At 41.7% G+C, this 26165-nt stretch overlaps 1 protein-coding gene across 4 annotated transcripts in view; it reads left to right on the plus strand.

The window, feature by feature from the left end:
- The window catches only part of mib1 (MIB E3 ubiquitin protein ligase 1), a 57398-nt gene extending 32325 nt beyond the window's left edge, over positions 1 to 25073 (plus strand). The window contains exons 13-22 of one of the 4 annotated variants that reach the window (XM_044367762.1): positions 12133 to 12265; positions 13457 to 13543; positions 14013 to 14171; positions 16146 to 16327; positions 17103 to 17292; positions 17378 to 17456; positions 17581 to 17733; positions 19176 to 19247; positions 20036 to 20136; positions 22678 to 25073. In XM_044367762.1, the coding sequence (XP_044223697.1) occupies positions 12133 to 12265; positions 13457 to 13543; positions 14013 to 14171; positions 16146 to 16327; positions 17103 to 17292; positions 17378 to 17456; positions 17581 to 17733; positions 19176 to 19247; positions 20036 to 20136; positions 22678 to 22818 (1297 nt within the window). In that variant the 3' untranslated portion in view covers positions 22819 to 25073. The remainder of the gene's footprint in view (positions 1 to 12132; positions 12266 to 13456; positions 13544 to 14012; positions 14172 to 16145; positions 16328 to 17102; positions 17293 to 17377; positions 17457 to 17580; positions 17734 to 19175; positions 19248 to 20035; positions 20137 to 22677) is intronic. The other 3 variants (XM_044367763.1, XM_044367764.1, XM_044367765.1) reach the window with 3 other exon arrangements.
- Positions 25074 to 26165: the final 1092 nt, after the last annotated feature.

Here is a 26165-nt window from a genome sequence, read left to right on the forward strand (position 1 = left end):
TACAACGAAATGTTCTAAATAAATAACAATGTTTAAATGGAGAAGTTTGGACTTATCATCCTATTTATTGTTACCTTATTAAGTTTTTACAGTTAGGTAACAGTTACAGTTAGGAGGCCGCTCAGTTACAATGCCATTGCACTATTCTATGCAGTTTAAAGAAAACTGAGACTATACTATACAAAAACACTTCATTAAAAACTTTGCATACATCTATATAAGAAAACATGCACACCTGGCAGAGTCCAGAGTGCACTCTTTCAGTCTTTTTCTGTTGTTATCTAAGAATTTTAGATTGATGTAATTAGGATATTTAATAATAAACAGAAAAAGGGCAAACCAACATAAATCTCAACAATTGATCTGAATTGAATACGAACATCAAACATCATTTATTGCAGGAGTATTACCCCACATAGTTTTTTGAGTCTGTTTCCAAACCATCAATGTTGAAGCCAGTCGTGTTTAAGAAGTTGCATCACATGGTAGGTTGCAGATCACTGCTTTGCAATGGTGTGACAAGTGATCTCAGGTGAAAGACGTCTACCTGGCAGGTCCTCCACTGGTTATATAATGTCTAGCATTAACACAAAGAATATTTAATACAAAGTTATTTTAAAATAGCAAATACAAGGAAAGTCACATGCTTCTGCAGTTTTGCAAAGAACAGGGAGAAATGCAGTGTTCACAAGTGCAAAGTCATATAGACTCAAGGCTACCAGAGGTGCCTCTAGTAAATATTGACTTGAGGGATTGAATACAATCAATTATTTTGTTTTTTTTCTTAGTACTTAATTAAGATGAATTTGTTTCACTTTGACATTAGTCTTCTTTTGATAAGTATCAAAAGGCCTGTTTGTATCCAGTGTGATTCAGAGGTGTGATACATGGGTGGCAGGGGACTGGATATCTTTTAATAGATATTATTTGTATTTTTGTTTCTTATGTATTTCATATGATGAACAGTCCAGATTGGACTCTCTGAGTTTAGTAACATAAGAGGCAGGTCTCCTCTCAGAACGAAAAGTTTTGTACTTGGAGTTTTGGATAGTTTCAGACGATTTTTCTTTCTTTTAGCTTCAAGTCTGCTGTTGAGGTCTCGGTCAGTCTCTCAGCTTGTCTTAATTCCTCCTCTCTGTGTGCCTGCCCACCAGTCAACATCATGGAGGGATTAGAGCTGCTTCTAATGAGTCCAGTTTGTGCTTTTTGAGTAAATCTCCATGCTCCCCTTCCATCAGCCTGGCTCTTCCTCATGCTTACTTTATCTCTCTCGTCAGTTCCTCTCCCCTCCCTCCTCCACACCCCATCTTCTGTCCCCCGTCCTCCCCCCCTCCACCTCCCCCTTCCCTCCTCATCCCTTTACACAGTGCATCATTTGAAGAGGTGAGGCTGTTGAGCGCTTGGAGGAATAAAAGTGATTTATGAATGGGCCAACCTACCTGGGTGCTGGAGGGGGAAGCCAGTGGCAGTCAGGCTTTCTGATCCAGCAGCCCATTGTTCCCTCCAGTCTCACTGCAGGGGAAGCTCCTCTGCCTCTGATCTTTTACCATGCTTTACTGGTGCCGCATGTAACCGTTAAGTGACTCGCAAACTGCACAAATACCTATGCACTGCAGGGTTGCATATGTGCGCAAGGCCATTTTCTCAGGGGCACACCCATACACACCTACGAATTTAGAGCTTACTATCTATGTTTATTTAAACATTCATGCACAGGCACATTGTTATGCCTAACCTGTATTAGTCTTATATGATGGGAAGTTTTAATTTTTTCAGATTTTAGAAGCTAATACAGGTGAGGACAGGCAGATGCACCAGAAAACAGTCCTATTGATAAAATAAAGAGAGGTGATGTAGCTGCTGAGGCCAATGTATGAGTTCCTCCTTGTCACTATATGCTCATATGCAGATATGCATCACATACACATAATATTAGACTGTCAGTGATGTGCATGGTAAAACCAAGGAAGGATGTCATTTAGGCATAGTAATTCGGCTATTTGTTTTTTTGTGTTTAGCTTCCATGTATGTGATCTTTCCATGTTTACATGTAATATATAATATATTTCCTGATGGTGGGACGGTTTGGGAAATAGACTTGTTCAGAGGAAAGGTGCTCAGCTGTAATTCATTAAAAGATAAGTGATTGCAGAGATATGTCAAAGTAACCTTTTGAATCCAGATGAACTGCACTTACTGAGTTCTTGAAGCCCACAATGGGAGGTAATATCCTTATGTAGGGGGAACTATCATAACATATTTTATGTAGTCTCGAGATTGATCCATATATCTCCGTATCTGACCGTTATTATTTCAAGTAGATGAAGTAGACTCTGCATTATGCTGCTGTAGCTTATTCCAGCTAGATCGCACGCTGAAGAATGCACCCATTAAAGATGCAGTGCAGTGACGAGTACATTCAGTGAGTCTGCGTACCAGTTAGATGCAGCATGCACCGTGACTTAATTGAAAAGTCCCCCAATCCTAGAAGCCCTCCCAGTGTCCACCTCTCCATGAGCTGGGACCAGTCCAACAGATCAGCCAGAGGACAAGCTGATACAAGCCCCAATCCCCCTGTGACCAATCAGAACGCCCACACTTCCTCCTAGGGCTGGGCCAACGGTGGCTCTGAGCCAATAGATAGGCTCAGCCATGCTGTAATGCTCTGTCTGTCCTGTGGCATGCTGAAACATTGAGTCCTGGCTGCTATGTTGCTATAGCACATGTTGGGAGAGGGAGGGGTGGGGGTAGCAGGGGGAGGGAGGGAAGGATGGATGGATAGAGGGGGAAAAGAGAGGAAACAAGGGATCGAGGGATGGATGGAGGGAGGGAGAAAGGGAGGGAGGGAGGGGTGCATCCCTTACTGAAGGGACTCAAGGACATAAAGAGCTTTTGGGAAAGTGACTATAGCGTGCAAAGAGAAAAGCTTGCATTGTGAAGCCACTATACGCACTGATGGTATGTATTTTGCCCACTTGCCAAACCTAGAAAGAGCAGGATTTATTTGTGGCACTTTAAGTGCCTCAGCAATGCAGGTAATAAATATGACAGAGCAAGGTGATATACTTCCACGGCACAGCTGTCAGACATCTTTAATATTTTCTACCCCCCATTTACAAACAAATGTAGTTTATCTATTTACTTGATGTATTGGAATAAGTAATATAATTTATCAGTGCATTTGATGTGACTTCAACACCAGTGATGGCACTTTGGTTTGTGTTTTTATGTAACAGTAAGAAGCTTGCTCCGTATTTATTTCTTGGTGAGTGAATGCATGTAAAGCATCAGCATAAACCTAGCAGGATACTAGATATAGTTTCACACCTCACAACACTCAAGAAAACATGTCACTATGTCTATTTTTAACCAGCAGTTTACCTGATGTGAATATAGCATTTATTTTTTTTGTATTTCTTCCTGCTGCGTACTTCATAGATACTGATATCAATAGGAGATGATATAAACATCCTGGATTTTAGTGAGGGATGTCTCCATCATGCTTTTGCAACCCAGTGCCTGGCCACAATCCAGCAACCCTTTTTTTAACAAGGTGAAACTGCTACAAACCTGTTTAGCAGTGATATATAGGGAACCAACTTTGCAGACCTGAGTCTTGCACGAACAGCTTCCAACTGGTTTTTGCCAGTGTGCTGGTCAAATGTGGGCTGAAACCACACTCAGTTCCCCATGTCCAGTCAGGCCGATGTTCACATCTAAACCAAGCTAAGCTGTTGAATAATGCAGGCCATGTTACCTTGGTAACCCGTACGGACACCAAAGTCAATGGCTCCCATGTAAATGCAGTATGACAGGCCGGAGAGGAAAAGGATTTCTGTTTGTTTGTGTCTTTTGGTGTATTTTATGCAAGTGTGTGTGTGTGGATGTTTGTGTACTAACATGCAAAGAATACTGAAGAAAACTGGTAATGGCACAGCACTTAAAAAATAATCATTTATGTGTTTGGCAGAATGGATTACGTGTAAAATTTGGGATGAAAAGCTTCAATGTAGGCTACTATCTGTAGAATCCTGGATCAGTGTGAAATGCATTCAAGTTTCTATGGAGGCTTATCTGCACATTTTACAGTCCGTTCATACAGGCTCCATTCCTCCGCCATTAACAAGTTGGCTGTTTAGACATTTTGTGTGCTGCTCTGGGGCATATGGCCTGTTGTCCCAGTGCTTAGGGGAGGCAGTAGCCGATACAAGGCCCTTTGATCCCCATTATTTCCCATGGCAAACAATAGATTTTAATTACCAAACCGCTCTTTCAGCCACTGCCTCTTCCTCTGTATGTGTGCCTAGAAAGTGCAACTGCTGGAAAAAGTGAGACTCATCAGCTGCAATATGGCAGCTTGTTTGTGTCTCTTTGGATCTGCTCTGCCAATTACTATGGCAGAGAATTTGATGGTGTGTTATCCTTGTTTTGTTTTGTTTTTTTCCATCGTGTTTAAAAGGTGATACTGTTACCGCTGGCTTTCTGTGTGTAAAGGGACCCTCATAGGTTACAACATACACAGAGATGAACGTTTCAGGGGGAGTGTGAGGGTGAGTGTAATGTATTTGTGGGGGTAGAAAGGTTGGAGGCAGGCCGGGGGAGTGAGGGGTGATTTAAAGTGCTAGATTTGCCGTGAGACTGTATATCACAAGAGCCTCTCAGACTGTCTGCCCATATGGTGACAGTGTGGCAGGCTGCTGAGTGGCCGTCGATCGAAGGACCTTCAGAGCGGCTGAATTCTCCACCACTCTGCAAAACCCCCCCAGTCAATCCCTCGGTTCTATTTACCGCTTTGTACCTCTGTGTGGAAACACTTGCAGTTAATTTCACCAGGCAGGAGTAAGTCTGATTTTGTTCCAAAGAAAGTGACAGGAACTTAATAATCACAAAAGGCCAGTATCTCCTTCAGAAAAAAAAAAAGTCATTGACGGTCATAAATGAACCATTGGCTTCACAGATAAAAAGTCATTTAGATGCTGTTGGGTGGATGAGCTTATGGCTAAAAACCTGAAAATGATTCAAATGAAAATGACATGCTGGCCCAACACAAAGAATACTGATGATTTTTACTGCTAGAAAGCAGGCTAGAAAAATTAAAGCTAAAAATTAGGGTTTTTTCCATCATTCAGACTTTTGGTGATGGTAGCAAGGCTTTCACTGTGAAGTGGCTGCACAAAATATTGACTAACACCTTCTTCACCTTTGACTTTAGAAAAGCACAGATGGAGAATGTGTGATGTTACCCAAAGCTTTCTGAAGGAGTGTTTTGTAGGCCTGTGATGATGCACTTATCTCCCGATTCAATACTATCATAATACTTGGACGCCAATTCAATTCAGATTCTTGATTCAAAACCAATTCTCGATTGAACAAATAGAAAAAGGGGCTCTATCTTCAGTCTCTTGCTCCAGTATACTGTGTGCCAAACCATTCACTAGTGTCCTTAGTCCACTGAAATACAAAATGAAACATAACTGGCCTTTTTATTTTCAAAAGTTAACCGCATTAATGAATTAATTCATTTGAAAGCATCTTAAGAGTCTCCCGGCTGGTTGAGAATAACAAAATGAGGGGGAGGAAGAGTGCTCTGCTGTGTTGTTACTAACATTATGTCTCCAGCAGTAGAGAGCAGCCTCTGTGCTGCACTGCTGGCTGCAGGGGAAGCCATCGCTGTCCAAGACGCTGAGCTCTCGTTTGTTACTGCTGATCACTGCTCCGCTCCACTAACGTTAGTCTCCCAGTGACTGCGTAGAAAGTTCACAATGTACTTCATGTTTGTCTTGCAAAGGTAATTATTTAGTCATTAAATCAAAAGATGCTTTCAACCGCTGTCTTTTTTTTGAAGATGAATTACAAGATAACTCTAGTGTGTGCATGCTGTAGACTGTCCGGGTGCTGCAATGCCCTTGCAGTTGACTTCCTCCTTTTTTTTTTGCTCCATCAACATCACGTTATCATCATCACAACTTAAGAATGGTGATTCTTATGTGTTTGGAAGTCTGTATTTGGGCCCTTTGCAACCATGTTAACAATCGCTAAGGCCATAAAATCCAAAGATGGGCAAAAGCCTCCGTTTTCTTTCAGAGCGGCATAGTAATGAGCTCAGTTTCCACAACAGACATATCAGAGTGCAAAGCTGTGCAGCTGACAAGAAGGATTCATTTTTAAACACAGTAAGAGAAAAGCTGTATTTAAAGCAGATTGTTTGAGCAGGCGGTAGCATTTACCAGAGGGCTGTTTGTAGAAGAGGGAGCAAGCCGGGTGAAGGGGTCAGAGATGATTTTCTTTGCTCTGTTAGCAGGTTGTTTGAGGTGCAATGACTGTAATGATAGGAAAGAGAGACTAGTAAGTTTTTCGGATGCTCTGGTGACGCTGCACTCATGTCTTGTTTTTAGCTTTCACTTAAAGCGCCGTTTCAAAACGGTATAAAATGACAAGTCACTGATTTGAATGAGATTTTCAATTTTCTTTCCTTTTGGTTTTTATCTTATGTCAAGTCAACCATTCAAAATGCTATTACCAAATCCGATCATGTGCTTTTGTCACTTTTCAAATTTGTTATTTGCACATTGTCAAAGTGTATTTACTCCTTTTGAAGTCAGTCTTAGGTCAGCTACTTGCTACTTGCAAGGCATTTTCATACAGCAGGTTCATTTCAATTCATTTTATTAGTACGTATTTAACTGTCCCCAGATTTACAGATATGCTTGTTTTATAGGTAATGACGCTATCGAGCAATTGTTCACAATATTATAGAAGACTTAGGTGTCTCTTCATTCTAATATAATCTGCATGTCCTTGGTTCTTTTTTTTTATGTCGTTTTTCGCTTTTTGGGTGCACAGATGTATATTATGACTATTATGGCTGGTGCGTGCTGAAATGAGAATGAGGTTTTTTTCAAGGTGCTGAGCAGAATAAAGTGCAAAGGAAGAGCAGCATGGGAAAATAATTGGGTCATCTTGAACCAATGGGACATTAACACGCTATTGGGCTTCTCTGACTGTCTTGCTGCCTCCTTCTTCATAAATGAATCAGGACACCCCATAATACCAGATGATTTAAGGCTAATTAAAGCTAAGCCTTTACAGGCCCCCACCTACTTCACGAATGGACAGACAACTGTACCTGAGATGCTTGAAAATGCACCTGGTGTCTTCTAAACAACCTTCAAGGCATCAGCAATGGCTAAAGTGATAACCAAAACATCATAGAAATGCACCTCTCTCCCGTCTTTCCCCCTTCCTGGTTTATGCAAATAGTCCTTAATAAAAGCATGCTCACTCAGGGCCTCAGGTACAGGCAGGCAGGGGAAGGTCACATTGTAGGGGAAATTATTCTCTTCACGGCATGGTAATGAAAGCCTTTTTTTTTTTTTTATCGAGCGGAGCCAGTTAGGTTCTTGTCCTCAGCTCTCTGCTGCACTGCTGGCCTGGACGCTACCTGTGTTTATTCACTCTGTCCACAGCAGGACGGCCAATAGCTGTGGGATGGCTCTGACAAAGTGGACTGTTAGCTAATTGCTTCTAGGGGTAGAGTTATGGCCAGGATGAACTTGGAGTGATCTGGAGTTTAAGCAGTTATATTTTAATAATATAGAGTATATAATAAAAGACTGCTTGCATAATTTGCCACTTCCTATATCTATTGTGTATTTAGTGACAGCAGTGGAATTGACGGTAATTTCCCCTTTTATTTGAGATGGGGTCGTTCCAGTTAAATTTTTACACACACATTATCAAAAATAAGCGATATGTTAGCCTGCATTCCCATTCAAAACAGCATGACTGCTAAAATCACTGAAATCCTGAACAGTTTTATCACTCTTACCCTCCCAGCTGCCAGTGACTTAGGCACTTGGTGCCTTCCAAACCTCTCACACATGATGAAGAGGGCCTCCCTGCCCAGAGTGGGAAAGGGGGGGGGCGGTCCATTTGGAGTTGGTGTGTTGCATTTGTGAATGATTTGTTGGGAACAGGGTTCACTATTTCAAAGGACCTGAAAGTATTGATCCTGTCCCCGATGAGCTGACACCTCATGTATCGTCTGAGGTCGCCTCATCTCGAAAAGGCTGTTTCAATAAGGTCTCAGCATCAGAAGAAGGTATTGGGCAAGAAATATATGGACAGACCACATGGAGCTATGTGACAGCTAAGCTCCCTGTAGGCAAAATGGATACAGTTAGGCGACTAAAAACATTTTTGACAAAACAATCTCAACTCAGGGTTCACTTACTTTCAAGTGTATTAAATTGCTGTCTTCTTCAACTGATGTTGTTTGTTTAGTTGTCTTGGAGATGGTTATCTGAGTAGCTGTAATGATTTCTCTGTAGCACTTTCCATATCTCTTGTCTACATTGGTTTATAAGTTAAGCACTTTTTTTTTGATAAAGTCCTGTAAATGCTATGGATAAAATCACATAGTGACCCACCAATGAAGTGTGTGGTACAGTTAAAAGGGTTGGAATTGTTTTGTCAAACTTCTATTTCCAAGGTCAAGAATAAACTTTGATTGTTAAAATAATCTTGGTTAAGGTGTTAGGGTTTTCAGTACCTCAATACCTCGCCTCACCTTTTCGGTGACTAATCTCTGATGCAGAATCTGGATCTCCTTTGTTGAGCTTGAGGCCTTAGTTAATGGATGAAAGTATGCCAAACACGTCTCCTACATCAGAGTAACCATATGTTTGTGCGCAGCCATTAATCTCAGACTGGATGTTGACTGTTCCCGTTTTGCCCTGTCCTACCCAAGTTATTGTCCCCCGACTCTCACTTCCTGTTGTAATAACGGCTACTGACCACCACACAGATGGCTGTCAGCCAGGCGAGGGCAGCAGAAGGGCCCTGTCGACCCCTACACTCACACGCACAAACACACACACACACACACACACACATTTAGTTCACTGTCTTACACACAGTGACAAACGCCAACACACACCGAGCTGAGGGCGTCAGAGAACGTCGCGGTCAATGACAAATTGCAGTCCAAGACAACAGGCCCCGGTGTAGCTCTCCTGAGGGACTCTTGATATCTCTCACAGGGTGACCCAGTTCCATCATGTCTCCCCTTCTCCTTCTCTCCTCTACCATTCCCTTTCCTCAGCTGCAAGTCCTCCTGCAATCACAGAGACCATAGCGTAGGTTTTTGAGGTTCAGTTGTAAAAAAAGGAGATCCTCGCTTCCCTGTAAACGACTGTCCCCTTCACATAGCAGATAACCTCAACGGTCTGAATGTTCACTCTCAGGTTGAGTCAATGCCTTCAACTCAGTAAAAGGTCTGCAGCCTGAGCTGGCCAGACTCACTCTCCTCTTCACTCTCCCTTTTTATTCAACATCGTACGCTCACGGGCCAACCCAGTTTCTCTTATACCCCCTTCAGTCACTGCTAACATCACTTACCCAAGAGATAAAAAACAACTAGGATTTATTTCTTGGTTCTTAATTCACTCTTTTTTTTTTCTGCCTTTACAGCAAATAGATTAACTGCAATGCAGTAGTGCCAGTATGGGGCATTAATATTAATGTCCGCCCATTTCACCCAGCGTGGCAGGGAGCCTGTCAATCCAGACTTCTATTGGAGGGGCTCCCTACCCCAGCAAACACCTGCCCTGCACTCCAGTGCCTCATACTGACACTAGAAGGCGCCAATCTGCCCCTATGGTGCAGCAAGCGTGGATTCATTGGCTAGTTGTTCTACATATAGGAGATATCTCCAGCCAATCCAGATCGCACAAATGTTGTGTATTGCACCAATAGGTGGAAGAAAATGGGCACAAAAGGAACAAAGGCTTTATGTGGGACAATTGCCCTTGATTCTGTTGGAAGTAGTTTAGAAAAAAAAAAATGCATTTCTGTATTGTCTATCAGCCCTAAGATAAAAGAGGGTTATGTTTAACCACTGGGAATAAGTTTTATGTTATAGCTTCAGGCAAGAATCTGATGTGGCAAGGTCCTTTTTTGAATAATTTATTTGTTTTAAGTCTCAACTTCTACTCAGTGGGAGCGCAACGGATGAAATTACTCAAAAGTTCCCAGCGAGAGGGTAGATCCACGGTATGCAAGCATATAGTTCTTTGTAACAAAGGCGACACATTATGAATGTGAGATTAGGCAGAAGGGGTGCGGTTGATCACATTTAAGCAGTGCTCCTCTGCATTAAGTGGTTGAAGATGGCTGCAAGCAATGCAGGTGTGTGTGTGTGTGTGTGTGTGTGTGTGTGTGTGTGTGTGTGTGTGTGTGTGTGTGCGTAAGCCTCTGTGCAATGAGAGGTAGAGAGAGAGCGAGAGAGCCTGGGATCAGTGTGCTGCGCTGTTCATCACTGCAGCAGTACACCAGCTCTGGATCTCTGTCCGCACAGAGGTGCTGAATGCCTGCCCCCCTGCCTCTCTGCCCCTCTTTCTCTGCTTTCCTCAAGAGGGTGTGCTGATGATGCTCTCTTTCATTACTCCAGAAGGAGGGAGACAAGCTGTAAGTTTAGCAAAAACCTGCAGGGAACCAACCATCCTGATTACCTTCAGTGTAAAAGCCTGCCAGCATGTTCGTTTGCATTTCTTTCTTTGCTCTGTCTCAGTAGTTAAAGCTTTTCATTGATTGTGCAGGCTGTGGCCCTCCTGCCTTGCGCTGGAGCCCATTTCCTCCCTGCACTGCTCCAGAGCCTATTTACCTCACTTTTGTGGACGTAAACACTTCAGCGCTCACATGGGGCTGCTCTGCCGTATCCAAGTCAGAGTTAAATCGGCTGCCTGCTTTTGTCGCAGTTCAAAGATATGCCCTGCATGATTATTCAGGGTTAATCAAGGTCAGAAGTGTTCCTTCCAGCTTTGCTGCTTTAATGCTTATTGAAGGTACAGTGTGTACCTAACTCCAGATGAGATACAAGAACTGTTCAGGGATATGGCTTTTAAGTTTCTCATTTCATATTCCATAGTATTTGCACAAATTGAATAGTTGTGTTTGCTGTCTTGTTTCTCATCACATACGCCTGATTGATGCAACGTTCATACACTACAATAGGAATAAGTCTCATTTCAGTGTTCACATGTACCGTATGCTTGGGGGTTTACATATGGGCTAAAACAAATAGAGTTGGAAGAGAGGAGCAAAGAGATAATGTATGAATTCAAACATAAAGTTAAGCTGCCATGCAATGAAACATAGTTGACGTAATAGGATGGAGGGTGTTAACTCACATCTATTTATTTCTAATCACAACTTTATTACAATAAATCTGCCTCTTTTTGAGTTTTTTTTCCTCATTTTTCCCTGCTGTCTTTTTTTGCCATCCTTATATTTAATAAAGAATGGAAACACTGTATATGCGCGGCTTCCTTTTACCGTTGAAACTGAAGTGTCTTTTCTTCAATGACGCTGCAGGGAGTGACAGTCAATTTCCCTCCTTATCCCCACTGTGACACCGTGACTCTTTCACAGTCTTCCTCTTGTACAGTTGCTTTTGCAGCCACATCTCTCTGTGGCACACATCCTCTAAATGACCTTCAGTTCAGAACAGAACTGACTGGCTGTCTTCACCACGCCAGGCCACTTCTGTTAAACAGCGCTGTTTAAACAATGTTTTATTTTCCTCCTTCCCACCCTGTCTGTTTCTTCCCCGGGAGGAGACCTGAGTGAATGCAGCTAAATCTTGTGTAATTACCATTTTGCCTCCCAATGATAGGCTCTTTTGCGCATCATCATGGGAAAAGTGTCTTCCTTTTTTAACTGACGAGATGGTAGTGGGATGGTACTTTAAAATAACACGCAGCACTTGTACTGCTCAAAGACTGATGTAAATAACACTGCTTGGGAAAGCTACTCCTCCCTAAGTTGATTTAGTATTCTTGTCCCCATGTGTGAAAATGGGATATGCTCTGCTGTAAAAAGAAAAAAAAAAAGTATATTGGAATATGCTGTGTATCAGCAGTACAGACTCTGTGATATGTTTGCTTACAAAAGCTTGTGTCTGGCCCCCAAGCTAGCATCCAGTGTGACACATTTAGTCACAGATAGATGAATTTTGGCATTTTACATCACAAATTTAAACCTTTCATCTAATTGAGTGTATTGTCTTGACCTTTTTCTAATGTCCAGTCAAACACTCACTTCTCTGCCTCTTTTTTTTTGCTCTCTTCACAGTGCCATGCGTGTGCTGCTATCCAAACTGCCAAGGCCCTGGATTGTAGATGAGAAAAAAGATGACGGTTACACCGCACTGCACCTGGCTGCCCTCAACAATCATGTGGAGGTGGCTGAGCTGTTGGTCCACCAGGTAACAATACGGACAAACACACAAACGCTTTCCGAGCATACAAACAGCTCATCTTAATGCTCATATAATCACTTAACCGGACAACAGATGCGGTTATTCATACGCCCTCTATTCACACATACTTTATTGGCCTGTAGCAGAGCTGCAGCAGCCCATTCTGCACTCCTGGCTCTTTCTCACTACACACCGTTAAGAGCAGCATCTACTGCACTCCCTGCAGCGAGCAAGCTGTAGACCAGTTGAAGCTGCTATAACTGCCTTTTTTTTTTTCTTTTTTTTTTATTGAATCCATACAGTTCACAAGGCCTCCAGGGGTATTCTGTAGTGCTGCTGGGCCTTATATCCTCCTCCTTCTGCAATCACAGGTTCATGCTCCTTTTTCCCCTCTGAGATTGCAGTTTTAGCTCCCTGAAGACTTGACATACAGGAGTATACAGCAAAAGTCACCTGACCAAGCGGGAACTGGGTTAATTAGGATATGGTGCAAGGCAGCAACGTAGCTGCAATGTCCCAACGTGTGAATGTCTGCTGTGCTAGCTACCTTTCAGAGGGGACGGCCTTTTTTCCAAAGTCTCTGCAATGGGCTTGTTCACAGTGATGGCTCAGCTTTCTATTCAGAAATTGCGCCACACTACAAGGTGCACTGCAGATTCTCTGCCAGCCAGCCAGTCAGTCAGTCTTATTACTTGGGGATTTCACACACTGCCTGATTACAATGCTTATCTTCGCTCCACATCTCCTCAGCTGAGGTGTTCGCAATTGGAAATGACAATCACATGCAGCGTTATTGTAGGATGCGTTTTTTTTTTTTTTTTCCCAGCCCCCCAGGTGATACTTTGTTGGTCGGCAGGATTGAAGGAAGCAATGTTCTGTCATGATACAGAAAGTCAGATTGTTCAGCACATTTTTTCATATGCTGAGCTATTATACACATTTTTAACGTACTACTTCCCTTTTTTTGTGTGTTTGTTTGTATTTGCTTTGTGATGCAGTGATGCTGATCTCAAGAAAAAAAAATCCCTAAGGGGACAATAAAATCTATCTTATCTTATTTGTCTACATTATCACTTGTCTCTCTTATCTGTGTGTGCATATGTATGTGTGATTAATTATGGTTTCTTGTTAATATAACAAAAAAATGCTCTCATTTTTTATGGTGTGTGTTTGATCCTCTCTTGTTTCACCTCCCAGGGCAACGCCAGCTTAGACATCCAGAACGTCAACCAGCAGACAGCCTTACACCTGGCGGTTGAGCGTCAACATACCCAGATAGTCCGGGTTAGTAGGCGCACTTCTTTCTTATCATTTTTCTTTTTTGATTGTCTCCTTTTCACCTCTGCCGCCAACTGATCTTGTCTCTGGTTATCTCTTTATCAGTCCTTCAGTCTGGATTATACACAAAAGGGAATAGAACAAAAACAATGCAACCCTACATTTAATTTAAAGTAGTGGATGTCCTGCAGATGAATCAGGTCCCAGTTTCAGATTGATGCTGTGTAGGGAAAATGCTTTCTGAGGCAGTTTGGTTAGAGTCATTCAGTGTAGTGTTGGATTGAGATTGCCACGTTGCCATCTTGTGGTCTCAAGAAAAAATGCAGTCCATACAGCATTGTAAGCAGCGCTATAATACAGCACTGTGGTATTTGCATTGTAGCATATAATTAAAGTTGCTTTATGGTTGATGCAGGAGTTTCTGCTTGACTGCCTGTTTGTGTGACTTGTTTTACTTGTACTTCTTTTTTAACAGTTGCTGGTGCGGGCAGAGGCCAAGCTTGATGTGCAGGACAAGGACGGGGACACACCGCTCCACGAGGCACTGCGTCACCACACACTGTCCCAATTGCGACAACTCCAAGATATGCAGGATGTCAGCAAAGTAGAGCCCTGGGAACCCTCCAAGAACACAGTAAATATACATTTTTCATTTAAAACCCTGTTCCTTACCAAATTTACTCTGCTCCAAGGGTTTGTTTTTGATATATCAAACCACAGAAGTGTTAACATGTAAAAAGCCAAATGACTTTGTGCATAGTCTAATACTTAAGAAGTGCAGGTAACAACAAGGAAATCTCAACAGACTGAGAAAATATGACTGAAATATGGCTGCAACTGCACACTCATGAGTTAAGATAATGTATTTGATGCAAATGGGCTGACAATATTCAATTGAATATTCCCAAATATAATTGGCTAGAAACACAAGGCTCATTAATACAGTACTTAAGATGAAACGTAACCAAATGTAATAAGACTATCTGCCACTACTCGTGGCTCTTTAAGATGTGTTACTCATGACTCATGACTACTTTTTCCTATACGAGGTCACAGGGACTCTTGAGTCTTACCCAGCATGCATTGGCCAGAACACTGGAAACACTCCAGACAAGTTGGCAGTATATTGCAGAGCTGGTGCACAGAGAAACACATTCACACTTAGGGACAGTTTAAGCCACTTTTGCACATAAACCCTGTGTGAGAAGTAGAATAATGCATTTATTTCACCTTGCTTTAACATCTGTACTGGACTACAAAAATGGAGTCAAAATGTATGGTTGAGAGTCATCACCAACACTGTTTGGTTATAATAATCTTATTACTCTCTTCGAACAGGATAATAGTTGGGTAATTATTTATTATATGATTATAATCAGATATATAAGACATATTACAGTTTCCAGTTCATATGAGCTGTATGTCTTTGTCTCTGTGAAAAGAAACCAGAGCTCCCACAGTTAAGATAACATATAAACCATGCTCTATAAGAAAAATAGACATTTTTTGTCAACAATTGTATGCTTGTCTCTTACAACAACACCGGTGATCATAGAGAAGTATAATCATGTTCTGCATTTAGCGTTTATAATTTTGAGAGGTTGTCATTAGAGTTGTTTTGTCAGTATCCTGTAACACACCTGTATGAAGATTAGTATGTGACCCATTGCCCAATGTTGTGAAAAACGATGACAGATCACACTTAGACAGCAAGCTCAGTGCTCCTCAGTCCCCCGTCATCCGCATCACTGGACAGCCCAGTCTCCTCGTCCCATCATTCAGACAGCAGCCTGACACCAGCACAGAGCAGTCAACCAGCTCGCCACCGCCTCTTGACCAGCCTGAATGAGTTCATCCTTCTGTAGAGGCCAACGCAGGCATGTCAGACCAGAACCCCCTTTCCATGTTAACACCACATCACTAAATCCCTACAGGGATACATTTAAGGCTAGAGGGGCCTACCTGCAGTGACAGACTTTTCTTACCTGTCACCTTCTGTCTCTCTCTCACTTCTTTCTCATGTCCGCCTCAGCCTCCTCTCGTCTAACCCCCTTCCTGCCCTCTCTGGTTCCCCAGCGGAGGAGCGGAACAGACAGACAGTGGGCCTAATTGAGATATATGCAGTTGGGTCACTCTCCCATAGCTCCCCCCCCCCTTCAAGATGAGAATTGAATTAGCCGGCCCGATGGCTCCATCAGCAGAGATGTAAAAGCTACTGGTTGAAGACGATAAGACATGGAAGGCCCAAATTGCTAGAAAGAGAGAGCGGCTACGAGTCGGGCTAGTCACACTGAGGAAGGGGAGGGAGAGAGACGGGACAGTTAATGGGATTTTGGGCAGGGGTGAGGGGGTTACACTGCCCGAGAGGCGTCTTAAGGCCTGTCTTTGATTGGCTAATTAGTGATGATCTGATAGCGCTTTGACATGGATCATCTGATTTAACTCTGAATAATATTAAAATCAGTAGTCCTCCTGCGCATAAGGGGGTTTAAGTGCAAGAGTGTGTACTCTCATTGGCTTCAACTTGAGAACTATCTTTTGTGTGAAAAGTCAGAATATGTGTCTCTGATTTTTTTTTTTTTTTCTGCTTTTGTGTGTTTGTCTGCAGTTAATCATGGGCTTGGGCACCCAGGGGGCAGAAAAGAAGAGTGCAGCATCCATCGCCTGCTTCCTGGCTGCCAACGGAGCGGACTTGACCATTCGTAACAAGAAGGGCCAGTCCCCTCTAGACCTGTGTCCTGACCCCAGCCTCTGCAAGGCTCTGGCCAAATGCCACAAAGAGAAGAGCAGGTAAACATTTCTTAAAGGATTAGTTTGACATTATTTGCTTTCTTGCCGAGAGTTTGGATGAGAATATTGATACCACTCTCATTATCTGCTTGTAATATATGAAGCCGGAGCCAAGAGGTGGTTAGCTTGACTTAACATTAAAGAGTGGAAACAAAGGGAAACAGCTTGCCTCTTCCAGCAACTTTAAAACTACTGATTAACATGTTCTATCCTCTTTGTTTTATCTGTACAAACACCAAAGTTTTAAGATGACAAGTTGTGATTTACGACCAGTTATGTGCCAGAGAAATGTTCGGAAAGACACGGCACCTGGCCAAGACAGAGCGCGTTAATTCGTGAGCTTTAGAGGTGCTTCCAGCTTTGTACTAAACGCTCTGGCTTCATATTTAACAGACAGATGTAAAAGTGTATCAGTTTTGTCATCCAACTCCCAGAAACCCTTGTTACACACAGGGATGAAATGGAACTTACAAGAGTAGGTGTTTTAAAAGTACGCTCATGCACCCACAGACTGTAACAGCAGCCGAAAGAGAGAACGGAAGCGAGCGCCATCTCAGGAAAATCATCAGACAATCCTATTGATTTCCTTTCTTTGCTAACAATGTTTCATGTAGGGCTTTTGTTTCCTTTTCTTTCCTTTTTCCTCCCTCTGTTCCTTTTAGTCTCTCTCCGTCTCCCACTATTTTCTTTGTTCTCCGTCAGCCTCTCTTACAGATAATCTCCTCTGTTCTCACTCTCATTCTCTTGTGTTTTATTCTCTTCTTCTCTGTTCCAGTGGCCAGGTGGGCACCCGCAGCCCGTCTCTGAACAGCAACATCGAGTCGCTGGAGGAGTGTATGGTGTGTTCAGACATGAAGAGAGACACTCTGTTCGGGCCCTGCGGACATATCGCCACCTGCTCCCTCTGCTCACCACGTGTCAAGAAATGTCTCATCTGCAAAGATCAGGTCCAGTCAAGAACTAAGGTATTAAAGTTACCACCATCTACCCTACCCAGAAATAAACATGATGCAGCATGAATAGACACTTTTATTCCCCCTTTTTCCACAGATTGAGGAGTGCGTAGTCTGCTCTGACAAAAAGGCAGCAGTGTTGTTCCAGCCCTGTGGTCACATGTGCGCTTGTGAGAGTAAGTCGAACACATTTTAACATCCTAACCTTGACTTTTGCTGCCTTTTTTTTCTATAAATTAACATATTGTGCGTACACAGACTCAGCATTCAGGTCTAAACAGTATGTCTCGTTGTCTCCAGACTGTGCCAGCCTCATGAAGAAGTGCGTACAGTGCCGGGCTGTGGTGGAACGCCGCACCCCCTTCGTTCTTTGCTGCGGAGGGAAAGGTATGGAGGATGATGCCGCTGATGATGAGAATGATGATGATGATGATGATGATGATGATGACCTTAGTGAGTGAATCTTCCACACGTTCCCTTTTAATTCCCCTTTTTTTATTCTTTCTTTCTTTCTTTCTTTTTCTTCTTTTTTTAGTCTCTTTTAAAAAAATATCTGCTTTAGCCCTTATTCATTTTCTTTGCTTTGTTGCTGCCTTGCTTGTGCATTTTATTCTTATGTTTGCATCACTGATATGTTGTTTTGTTGTCTGTTTTCCATCCATTAAAACTGTACAGGTTCAGTCAGAGATTTGAATCAGCTATCATTGCTTTTTAAAATTGATAAAAAACTCTTCCAGCACTGTTAGATCTGACATGTTTTAATCATTTATTTTAATCTTGTCACTTTGTACAAGCTTCTTTTTAGATATTGACTATAGTGGACAACGGCCTCACTAATGCTTGTCTGAAATTCACCACATACTCTACTCTTTTTTTTTTTTTTTTTTTAAGTTTCAAATGGATCGTATCATAATCTATTTATAGGTGGGATCTCAGAAGCCATTTCAAGATGAGTTTTACTGACCCGCACTGAATAATGCAATAATATCAAAGAGTATGCAGACAACCTGATCACTTTATTCATGTTTGTGTGGCCTCTAAAAGTTTGACTAATCACATTCGCATAAAATGGGCGAATTTATGTGTAAGCAATAAGCATATGCTAAAGGTCCTGTAGCCTTTATTATACATGCATATTAACTGAACTGAATTATAATACCTTCCTAGGAGTGAATTTCTGAAGGATACAGAACAGTTTTAGACCGATAAGATATTTTAGATACAACAGCTCATGGACAGCAGCCCTGAATGTAGTCAAAATATTGTAACTGGCTTGTAATGAAGTGTATTAATGTATTTATTTTTGGTTGCATCCACAATCCATCTTCTTGTCTTCAAGTGAAATACAGTGTTTTATTGTTTTTTTATTGTTATTATTGGTGCATCTCACCGATGGTTACTCTTATCGTGTTTTTCACATTTTATGTTGAGTTAAAAGGGAAACTGTTGTAAGTTCACTTACCAATGCAGGTCCAGACACACATACACTCATGCAAGGGGCAGCATTTATTGTTTATCTCCTTTCCCTTCATCCCGACTGTTGATGTCTTTTATGAAAGAAAACCTAGTGCACGAAATTCATCTGTTGATTTGAATGTACCTCTAACACAGTGATCACAGGCTTTAGACTCTTGACTTCATGCTTAAGCATTGGCTGATGGCAAAAAGAGAAAGAATCACTTGCCGCTACGCCTTTTAACTATCAATACTATATAGATGAGACTCTATTTCCCTCTTTTTGCCCGATCATTGTTTTCCGACTTGCTGGCTTCCTCTTCAAATTCTTTTTTCTGAACCTCCCTTAGAGGCTGTAGTGAATAGTTTTTGGTCCTCAGGCCAACTGTTGAGCTGGTGAGGACGGCTCCTTCTATAACAATGTGACTGGTTATTCCCAGCAGGGAGCTCTAACACTATGGCAGGGGGATCGCAGGATCTTCTCCAGCCCAACAATCTGGCACTAAGTTGGTGTAAGTATGCCTCCATGATCCCCTCCCTTATCAGAGCCCTTTTTCAAAGAGCTCCCCAGAGTGCTGCCCTCGCCCCTCTCCCCTCCCCTCCCCCTTAAAACCCTTGTTTTCTTTCAGTGATACACACACCATAATCAATAGATGCTGATATATATATATATATGTATGTGTATATATATATATATATGTATATACATGATGCATATGCCAAGAATCACACCAGTACTCGCTATTTCTGGCAGATATTTGGCTGTTGACAAGCAGCTAGTATGAGCCGGAGTCCCCAGCAGGGCCCCAGTCCAGCTAATTCTTGTTGAGTGCTCAAATGATCCATTCAGGCACTTTTCCACTCATATCATTATATATCCTGTGGATTGTAAGATGCCAAAAAACATTGCATGATGTTTTGCCTTGTGCCAGTTTATGTTTCAAATAATTACAACAGCATATGCTTTTCTGAAATCAAGTCATTTAAAAGTGAGTGCAATGCCAGCATAGGCTGCTAGAGCCCAAGTTCAATCTGCCAAACATAATAAAACTCAGAGTGCATGTGTTTGCAATCCTTGCTCATGTTTTAAATATAATAGGACTCCCAGCTTTTTTCCAAAATGGCAATGTTAAAGTGGCTGCATTTGTGTTTTATTGGCAATAAAGTTGTCATTATAAGAAGGTGAAGTTTGATGTGGCCACTGATGCAAACTGTTTTTTTTAGTTTCTAAACTGGTTACTGCATTTTCTTTTTTCTCCTCAACCTGTTTTTTTTGTATTGTTATATTGTGTCGAAACAGCTAGCGGAAACATTCCAGCCCTGCAGAGAGACAAAGACAACACCAACGTCAACGCTGATGTACAGAAGCTACAGCAACAGCTTCAGGACATCAAGGAACAGGTAAGCCCAAACTGAACTGTAGACCAGGTTTTGGCCGGCTGATACTTCCTCAGAAGTTGATAATCGTCACCTGAGGTCCGAGGAATGTGAAAACGTTGTTTCATCCATGCCTTTGAGATACAGAATGCTTGCTCCCATTTAGTGGATGTGTCTAGGGTGAAAATAAATGAGCATTGACAAGTACAAATATTAAATCATCATGGTGCAAAGAGTGTATTAGTAAACATATCTTTAAACCTTTAATCTGAGAATTATGAATTGTTTAGGCAATAAAATGGTAGAATATATTGAAAAAGGACCATCACAAGTTCCCACAGCCCAAACAAGATTGTCTAGAATTTGCTTGTTTTGTCCAACCTGCAGTCAAAAACCTTCCAGCTAATGAATCTGAATTAGCTGCTTTAGTAATAAGTAGCACCAATGCTAACAAAACATGTATAGTACCAGTCAAAAGTTTGGACACATCTACTCATTCAAGAGAATTTCTTAATTTTTACTATTTTCTGCATTGTAGAACAATACCGAAGACATCAAAATTATAAAATAACCTGGTTTTGTAGCAACTATCAAAGCGTAACAATTAGCAGCTTAGAGAGCTAATGTAGGGAGGTCTGCCAGCATACTGACTGTGTCCAATCCAAGAGCAAGAGTCCGTAGCTGCATTATAGTTGTTTATTGACACGCTCATTTAAAAAAAAAAAACAAAAACACTTTTACAATACAAGATGTTCTGCATAGATGTCACAAAACCAGACGAAAAGGATAGCAGTCAACAGAAAATGACGGCACCCTACTCACCCTCTCTCTGTTACAAACAAAACTGATAACAAGCAGGTGCAGGTGATATTAATTACTGCCACCATGCCCTGGTGACACACACACACCTAGCTCCACACACAGGCACACACTCCTGCAACTGCTATTGTTGACTGAGTGACCCAACCCAACCCAAAAACCTCCCTTGTTCCTACATATGAAATCATGTAGTAAACAAAAAAGTGTTAAACTGAAATATCTTTCATTCCTCAAAGTAGACACCTTTTACTTTGATGACAGCTTTGCACACTCTTGGCATTCTCTCAACCATCCTCATGAGGTCGACACCTGAAATGCTTTTCCAGCTGTCTTGAAGGAGTCCCCACATATGCTCAGCACTTATCGGTCGCTTTTCCTGCACTCTGCGGTCCAATTCATCCCAAACCATCTCAGTTTTGGTTTAGGTTGGGTGATTGTGGAGGCCAGGTCATCAGCTGCAGCACTCCATCACTCTCCTTCTTAATCAGTTAGTCCTTACATAGCCTGGAGGTGTGTTTTGAGTCATTGTCCTGTCGAAAAACAAATAATGGTCCCACTAAGTGCAAACCACATGGGATGGCGTGTCGCTGCAGAATGTTGTGGTAGCCATGCTGGTTAAATGTGCCTTGAATTCTGAATAAATCGCCAACAGTGTCGCCAGCAAAGCCCCCCCCCATCATCACACCTCGTCCTCCATGCTTCACAGTGGGAACCACACATGCAGATACCATCCATTCTTGGACTCATTAGACCAAAGTACAGATACAGATTTCCACTGGTCTAATGTCCACTCCTTGTGTTTCTTGGCCCAAACAATTCTCATCTTCTTATTGGTCTCCCTCAGTAGTGGTTTCTTTACAGCAGTTGGACCATCAAGGCCTGATTCACACAGTCTCCTCCAAACAGTTGATGTTGAGATGTGTCTGCTACTTGAACTCTGGGAAGCACTGATGTGGCCTCTAATCTAAGTTGCCGTTAATTGGCGATTTCTGTGGCTGGTAACTAATGAACTTATCCTCTGCAGCAGAGGCAAGTCCAGTTTCATCATAGCGTTTGATGTTTTTTGCGACTGTACTTGAAGAAACTCTTAAAAGTTTGCAGATTGACTGACCTTCATCACTTTAAGTAATGATGGACTATTGTTTCTCTTTATTTACTTGAGAGGTTCTTGCCATAATATGGTTTATTACAGTAAAACAGGGCTATTTGCTGTATACCAACAATACCTCGGCACAGCAGAACTGATGGTCTCAAACACGTTAAGAAGGTAAAAAAGCTGTCATCAAGGCAAACAGTGGCTACTTCCAGGAATCTGAAATATGAAACATTTTGGTTTGTTTAACACTTTTTTGATTACTACACAATTCCATCTGTGTTATTTTACAGTTTTGATGTCTTCATCGTTCTTCTACAATGTAGAAAACAGTAAGAATAAAGAAAAACCCTTGAATGAGTGGGTGTGTCCAAACCTTTGACTGGTACTTTATAAGCCACACCGTGGCTGAGCTGAACACAATAGTTCCACATAGAAACAAAGCATGTGTGACTCAAGAACTACCAATAAATAACATTGAATTGAACTGGGAGGTGATGACCCCTGCTGTAAAATGTTGTGTAATCCAACGGACGTCTGCGTCATAGATGTTTCATCCAGGGCTTGGCTCAGTTAGTGATTTTCTGAAAGTTGAAATGACTTTACCGCAACAGAACATATGAACTGTGCTACTTCTCTCCATCTGTCTCCAGACCATGTGTCCGGTGTGCCTGGACCGGCTGAAGAACATGATCTTCATGTGCGGCCATGGCACCTGCCAGCTGTGCGGGGACCGAATGAGCGAGTGCCCCATCTGCCGCAAGGCCATTGAGCGCCGCATCCTCCTCTACTAGAGATCCCAAGACTTTTTTTTTTTCTTCTCTCTCTCTCTCTTGAAGCCCACCCTGACCACGCTCGCAATGCCACAACCACACCAGCTGCTGCTGCTGCTGCTCGACCATCCTCACAGCACCCGAGCCAGCCAGCCAAGGGCGTCCTCAGATGTCTTATTCTACACAACAAATGCTCTCTTAATGGTTTGATTGTGCTCTGATGGAATTTCTGTTACAAAACAAGGAAAAAAAAAATACGAATTGACTTTTATTCTGCGGTTCTGTCATCACGTGTCCTAACTGCAGCCAGAAAGATGCTTGTTTCACGGACGTCGCCTTTTTCTTGTTGTGTCATTCACTCTCTGCCTCTTTTCCACCATCCCCTCTTCATCCTTCTCTTTCTGTACTGCTTTCTCTGTTTTTACTTGATATGTGAAACTTCTTTCCTCTCTTTGAGTCGGAGGTGGCTCCTTCAGACTCACGGTCTTGGATATGAAAGGGTCCTATCTCTGGATCTCACTCTGGAATCACAGAAAATTCAGAAGTGTGAGGTGGGATCTGTTCCCTTTTGTTGTAAAGTTCTCATAAATCTGCTGCAGGCCTTCTGATGCCAGCTGCAGTCACCTTTTATTGTAATTGTAAATCCTTATGCAAGTGTATTGGTATCGGAAGCTCCTGATGTGGATTTTAAATTCTTAATTTTGTCATGACATTATGGCAAGTTTGTGACACATTACTGTATGCACAACTTAAAAGGTTCAGTGAGTGTTTTAGCTTCATGTCAGTGTTCAGCTTGGCTGTTGTGACTATACGCTATATGCCAACTGTCCTTGCAGCAGAAGACCAGATGTTGGCAGTTTTGCACTAGCACATGTCCTGAGGTGGGATAAGAAAAGCTGAGTCAGGGTAAAAGCGCTTTTTCCGCACTGACTTTGGAGGTCCACTTCAGCTCAGCGATAAAACAAAGATAAGAGTAGTCTGACTGCCAGGTAGCAAGCCACACCCGTACTTTATTTACCAAGCTGTACCGAGAACGACAGCAGTGTTGCAACACCTTTTTGGCTGCGGATACCAGAGCGGCCAGTCAAGCATTCAAGACAAACACACAAACTCATTCAGCTTCTGTCCAGTGAACAACCCTTGTTTGACCTATTTGTTGTACACACAAACCCACACGATGCAAACATTTATGAGTATCTCGTCACGACTTGATGTAAAACTGTTTCAAGACTTGGTGGTATTGTCTGACAAAAAAAAAAACTGTACAATTCAATTAGCATTGCTAATTTACCATTTATGACTCTGTGCCATTTGCTTCCAAAAATCTACTTGTTAAATAACTTGTATGGGGATAAGGTGCTCTTTATCTTGTATTACCTTTTTTTTTTTTTTTTTTTAATTTAAGTGTATTTCCTTTCTCAAAATCAGCATTTATTGAGCTAGAGAGTACAATCTATTAGAACACTAAGACGAAAAATGTAGATTAAATTATTTTGTATTGCTGCCCAAAAAAAAATAGGATTTATAGGTATCACTGCCTTCCTAATATGTAGCCTCAAAATCTCTCAAACATTCTGCTTTAATATTAATGTTGAGATACATTTGTGATGTTTTGCGTTTGCTTCTTTCTGTTTGTTTTGCAATAGCTTTCTAGCAATCATCGGTAGAAGCGTTTTTTTTTTTTTTCCTTCTCTGAAATAGGTCTCTGTAAGCCTAACTTGTTAATTTGTGAAACGGGAAAAAAAAGACATTTTGTTGTCAAAAGTGTCGAGTATCTTTCCACCAGTGTTTCTTTGGGAGGAAAGCTAATGGTTTTTAAGACAGAACTTGCCTTACCTCTTTTAAAAGGCAGTTGCCCATGTAGAGACTCGGCAAGGTGGCCAGCTCGCTCCGCTATGTGGGAATGTGCAACCGCATACAAGCATCTCTCTTTTTTTTTTGTTGTTTTTTTTTTTTTGTTTTTGTTCTTTTCAGGACTGAAAGTGACTTTTTTTGCGTACAGTTTTGACTCTTTTCACTGATCATGATAACACTAAAAGCTAGAAGCACTAATACGCTTTATGGTAGTGTTGTCTTGTTATGGTTGTTATGAAAAAGCCTATTTTGTACTTTATTTTGTAACTGTCCTGTTGGAAATGTATCAGTAGTATTTTCTTTGGCATGAATGTTTGACATGCAGTACGACATGTATCATGAAAACCGTTCAGTCTGTATTGCTAATAAGTGCTTTTAAAACAACCATATAGCTGAAATAAAGTTCCAAATGAACCATGGGACATTAGACGTCGTGTTTGCTTTTTCAACTTCTTTCACCGTGTTGTTAATTTGATTCTTTTTGTTGTTTTTCAAGTTGAGCTCAGATGTAGTTAGCTTCTTATAAGCCGAGATTAGCATTTTGTTGCTTTTATCCTGCTGTGCAGCGTCTGCCTCACAGTGGAGACAGGTTGGCAGAGATGGGAGGTGTGGGATAATTGAAAATGCTAACACCTAATAATGACTCAGCACCAGTGTGTGATAGGTCAGCTATGCTAATCAGAAAAAGAGAGAAGAGAAAAGAGCAAGGATAAAGAAAACCGTTCGAGAGAGATGACAGAGAACCAAATAGAGTGATGTATCTTCTCCAGTGAGCAGTGTGACAGCAGGACATCTCACAAGGCATCTCCCTGGCACTAAGAAATTATGACCAAAGGCCATTTATGTTCTAGCTCATTGACTAGTCCATTCATAACCTGGACATCTTCAGGCTCGCCTCACATGCAGCAGCTCCTCATAACAAGACATTCATCATGCTGTCATCCTCTCACTCTCATCACTGCACACTGTAGGGAAGACTCTGACACCTTTTTATACCCTCTGAGGTCTCTGTGACTTGGCACGAGGCCTAGACAGTCGGTGTATAGTCTGGTGTCATGTCTGTGGCACTTTGTCATTTTATAGTCAAGTCTTTAAAACAACGGGCTCTCATGTGGTTTACCTGTGACGGTGTTAAACAGTGAGTGAATGGCAGCTGTGGTTGAATGCTTTGTCACCGCGGAGAATATATTCATGCATACTGTATATATATATAAACTATATGGCTAAAAGTACCTGGACACCCCTGTCATTTGGGCATGTTTTATTCAGCAGCTGTTTTTTTTATTGTTTGAGTCCTTTAGTTTCAAAAATCTTGATGCTACGACAGACAATGATATTGCAATTTGATATTGTGTAGATTCAGAATGTTAGTAATGATTTAACATGGTGGAGTGATGCACAAAAAGACTGACTATAACATTTTAAATTTAATTTCCTGCTTTCCACCATGGGGTTTTGCTTACAATTTCTTAGTAAATTAAGATAAATAATAATACCTTGATATATAAGATAGT

The sequence above is a fragment of the Thunnus albacares genome, chromosome 12 (assembly GCF_914725855.1).
Source record: "Thunnus albacares chromosome 12, fThuAlb1.1, whole genome shotgun sequence".
NCBI classification, from domain to species: domain Eukaryota; kingdom Metazoa; phylum Chordata; class Actinopteri; order Scombriformes; family Scombridae; genus Thunnus; species Thunnus albacares.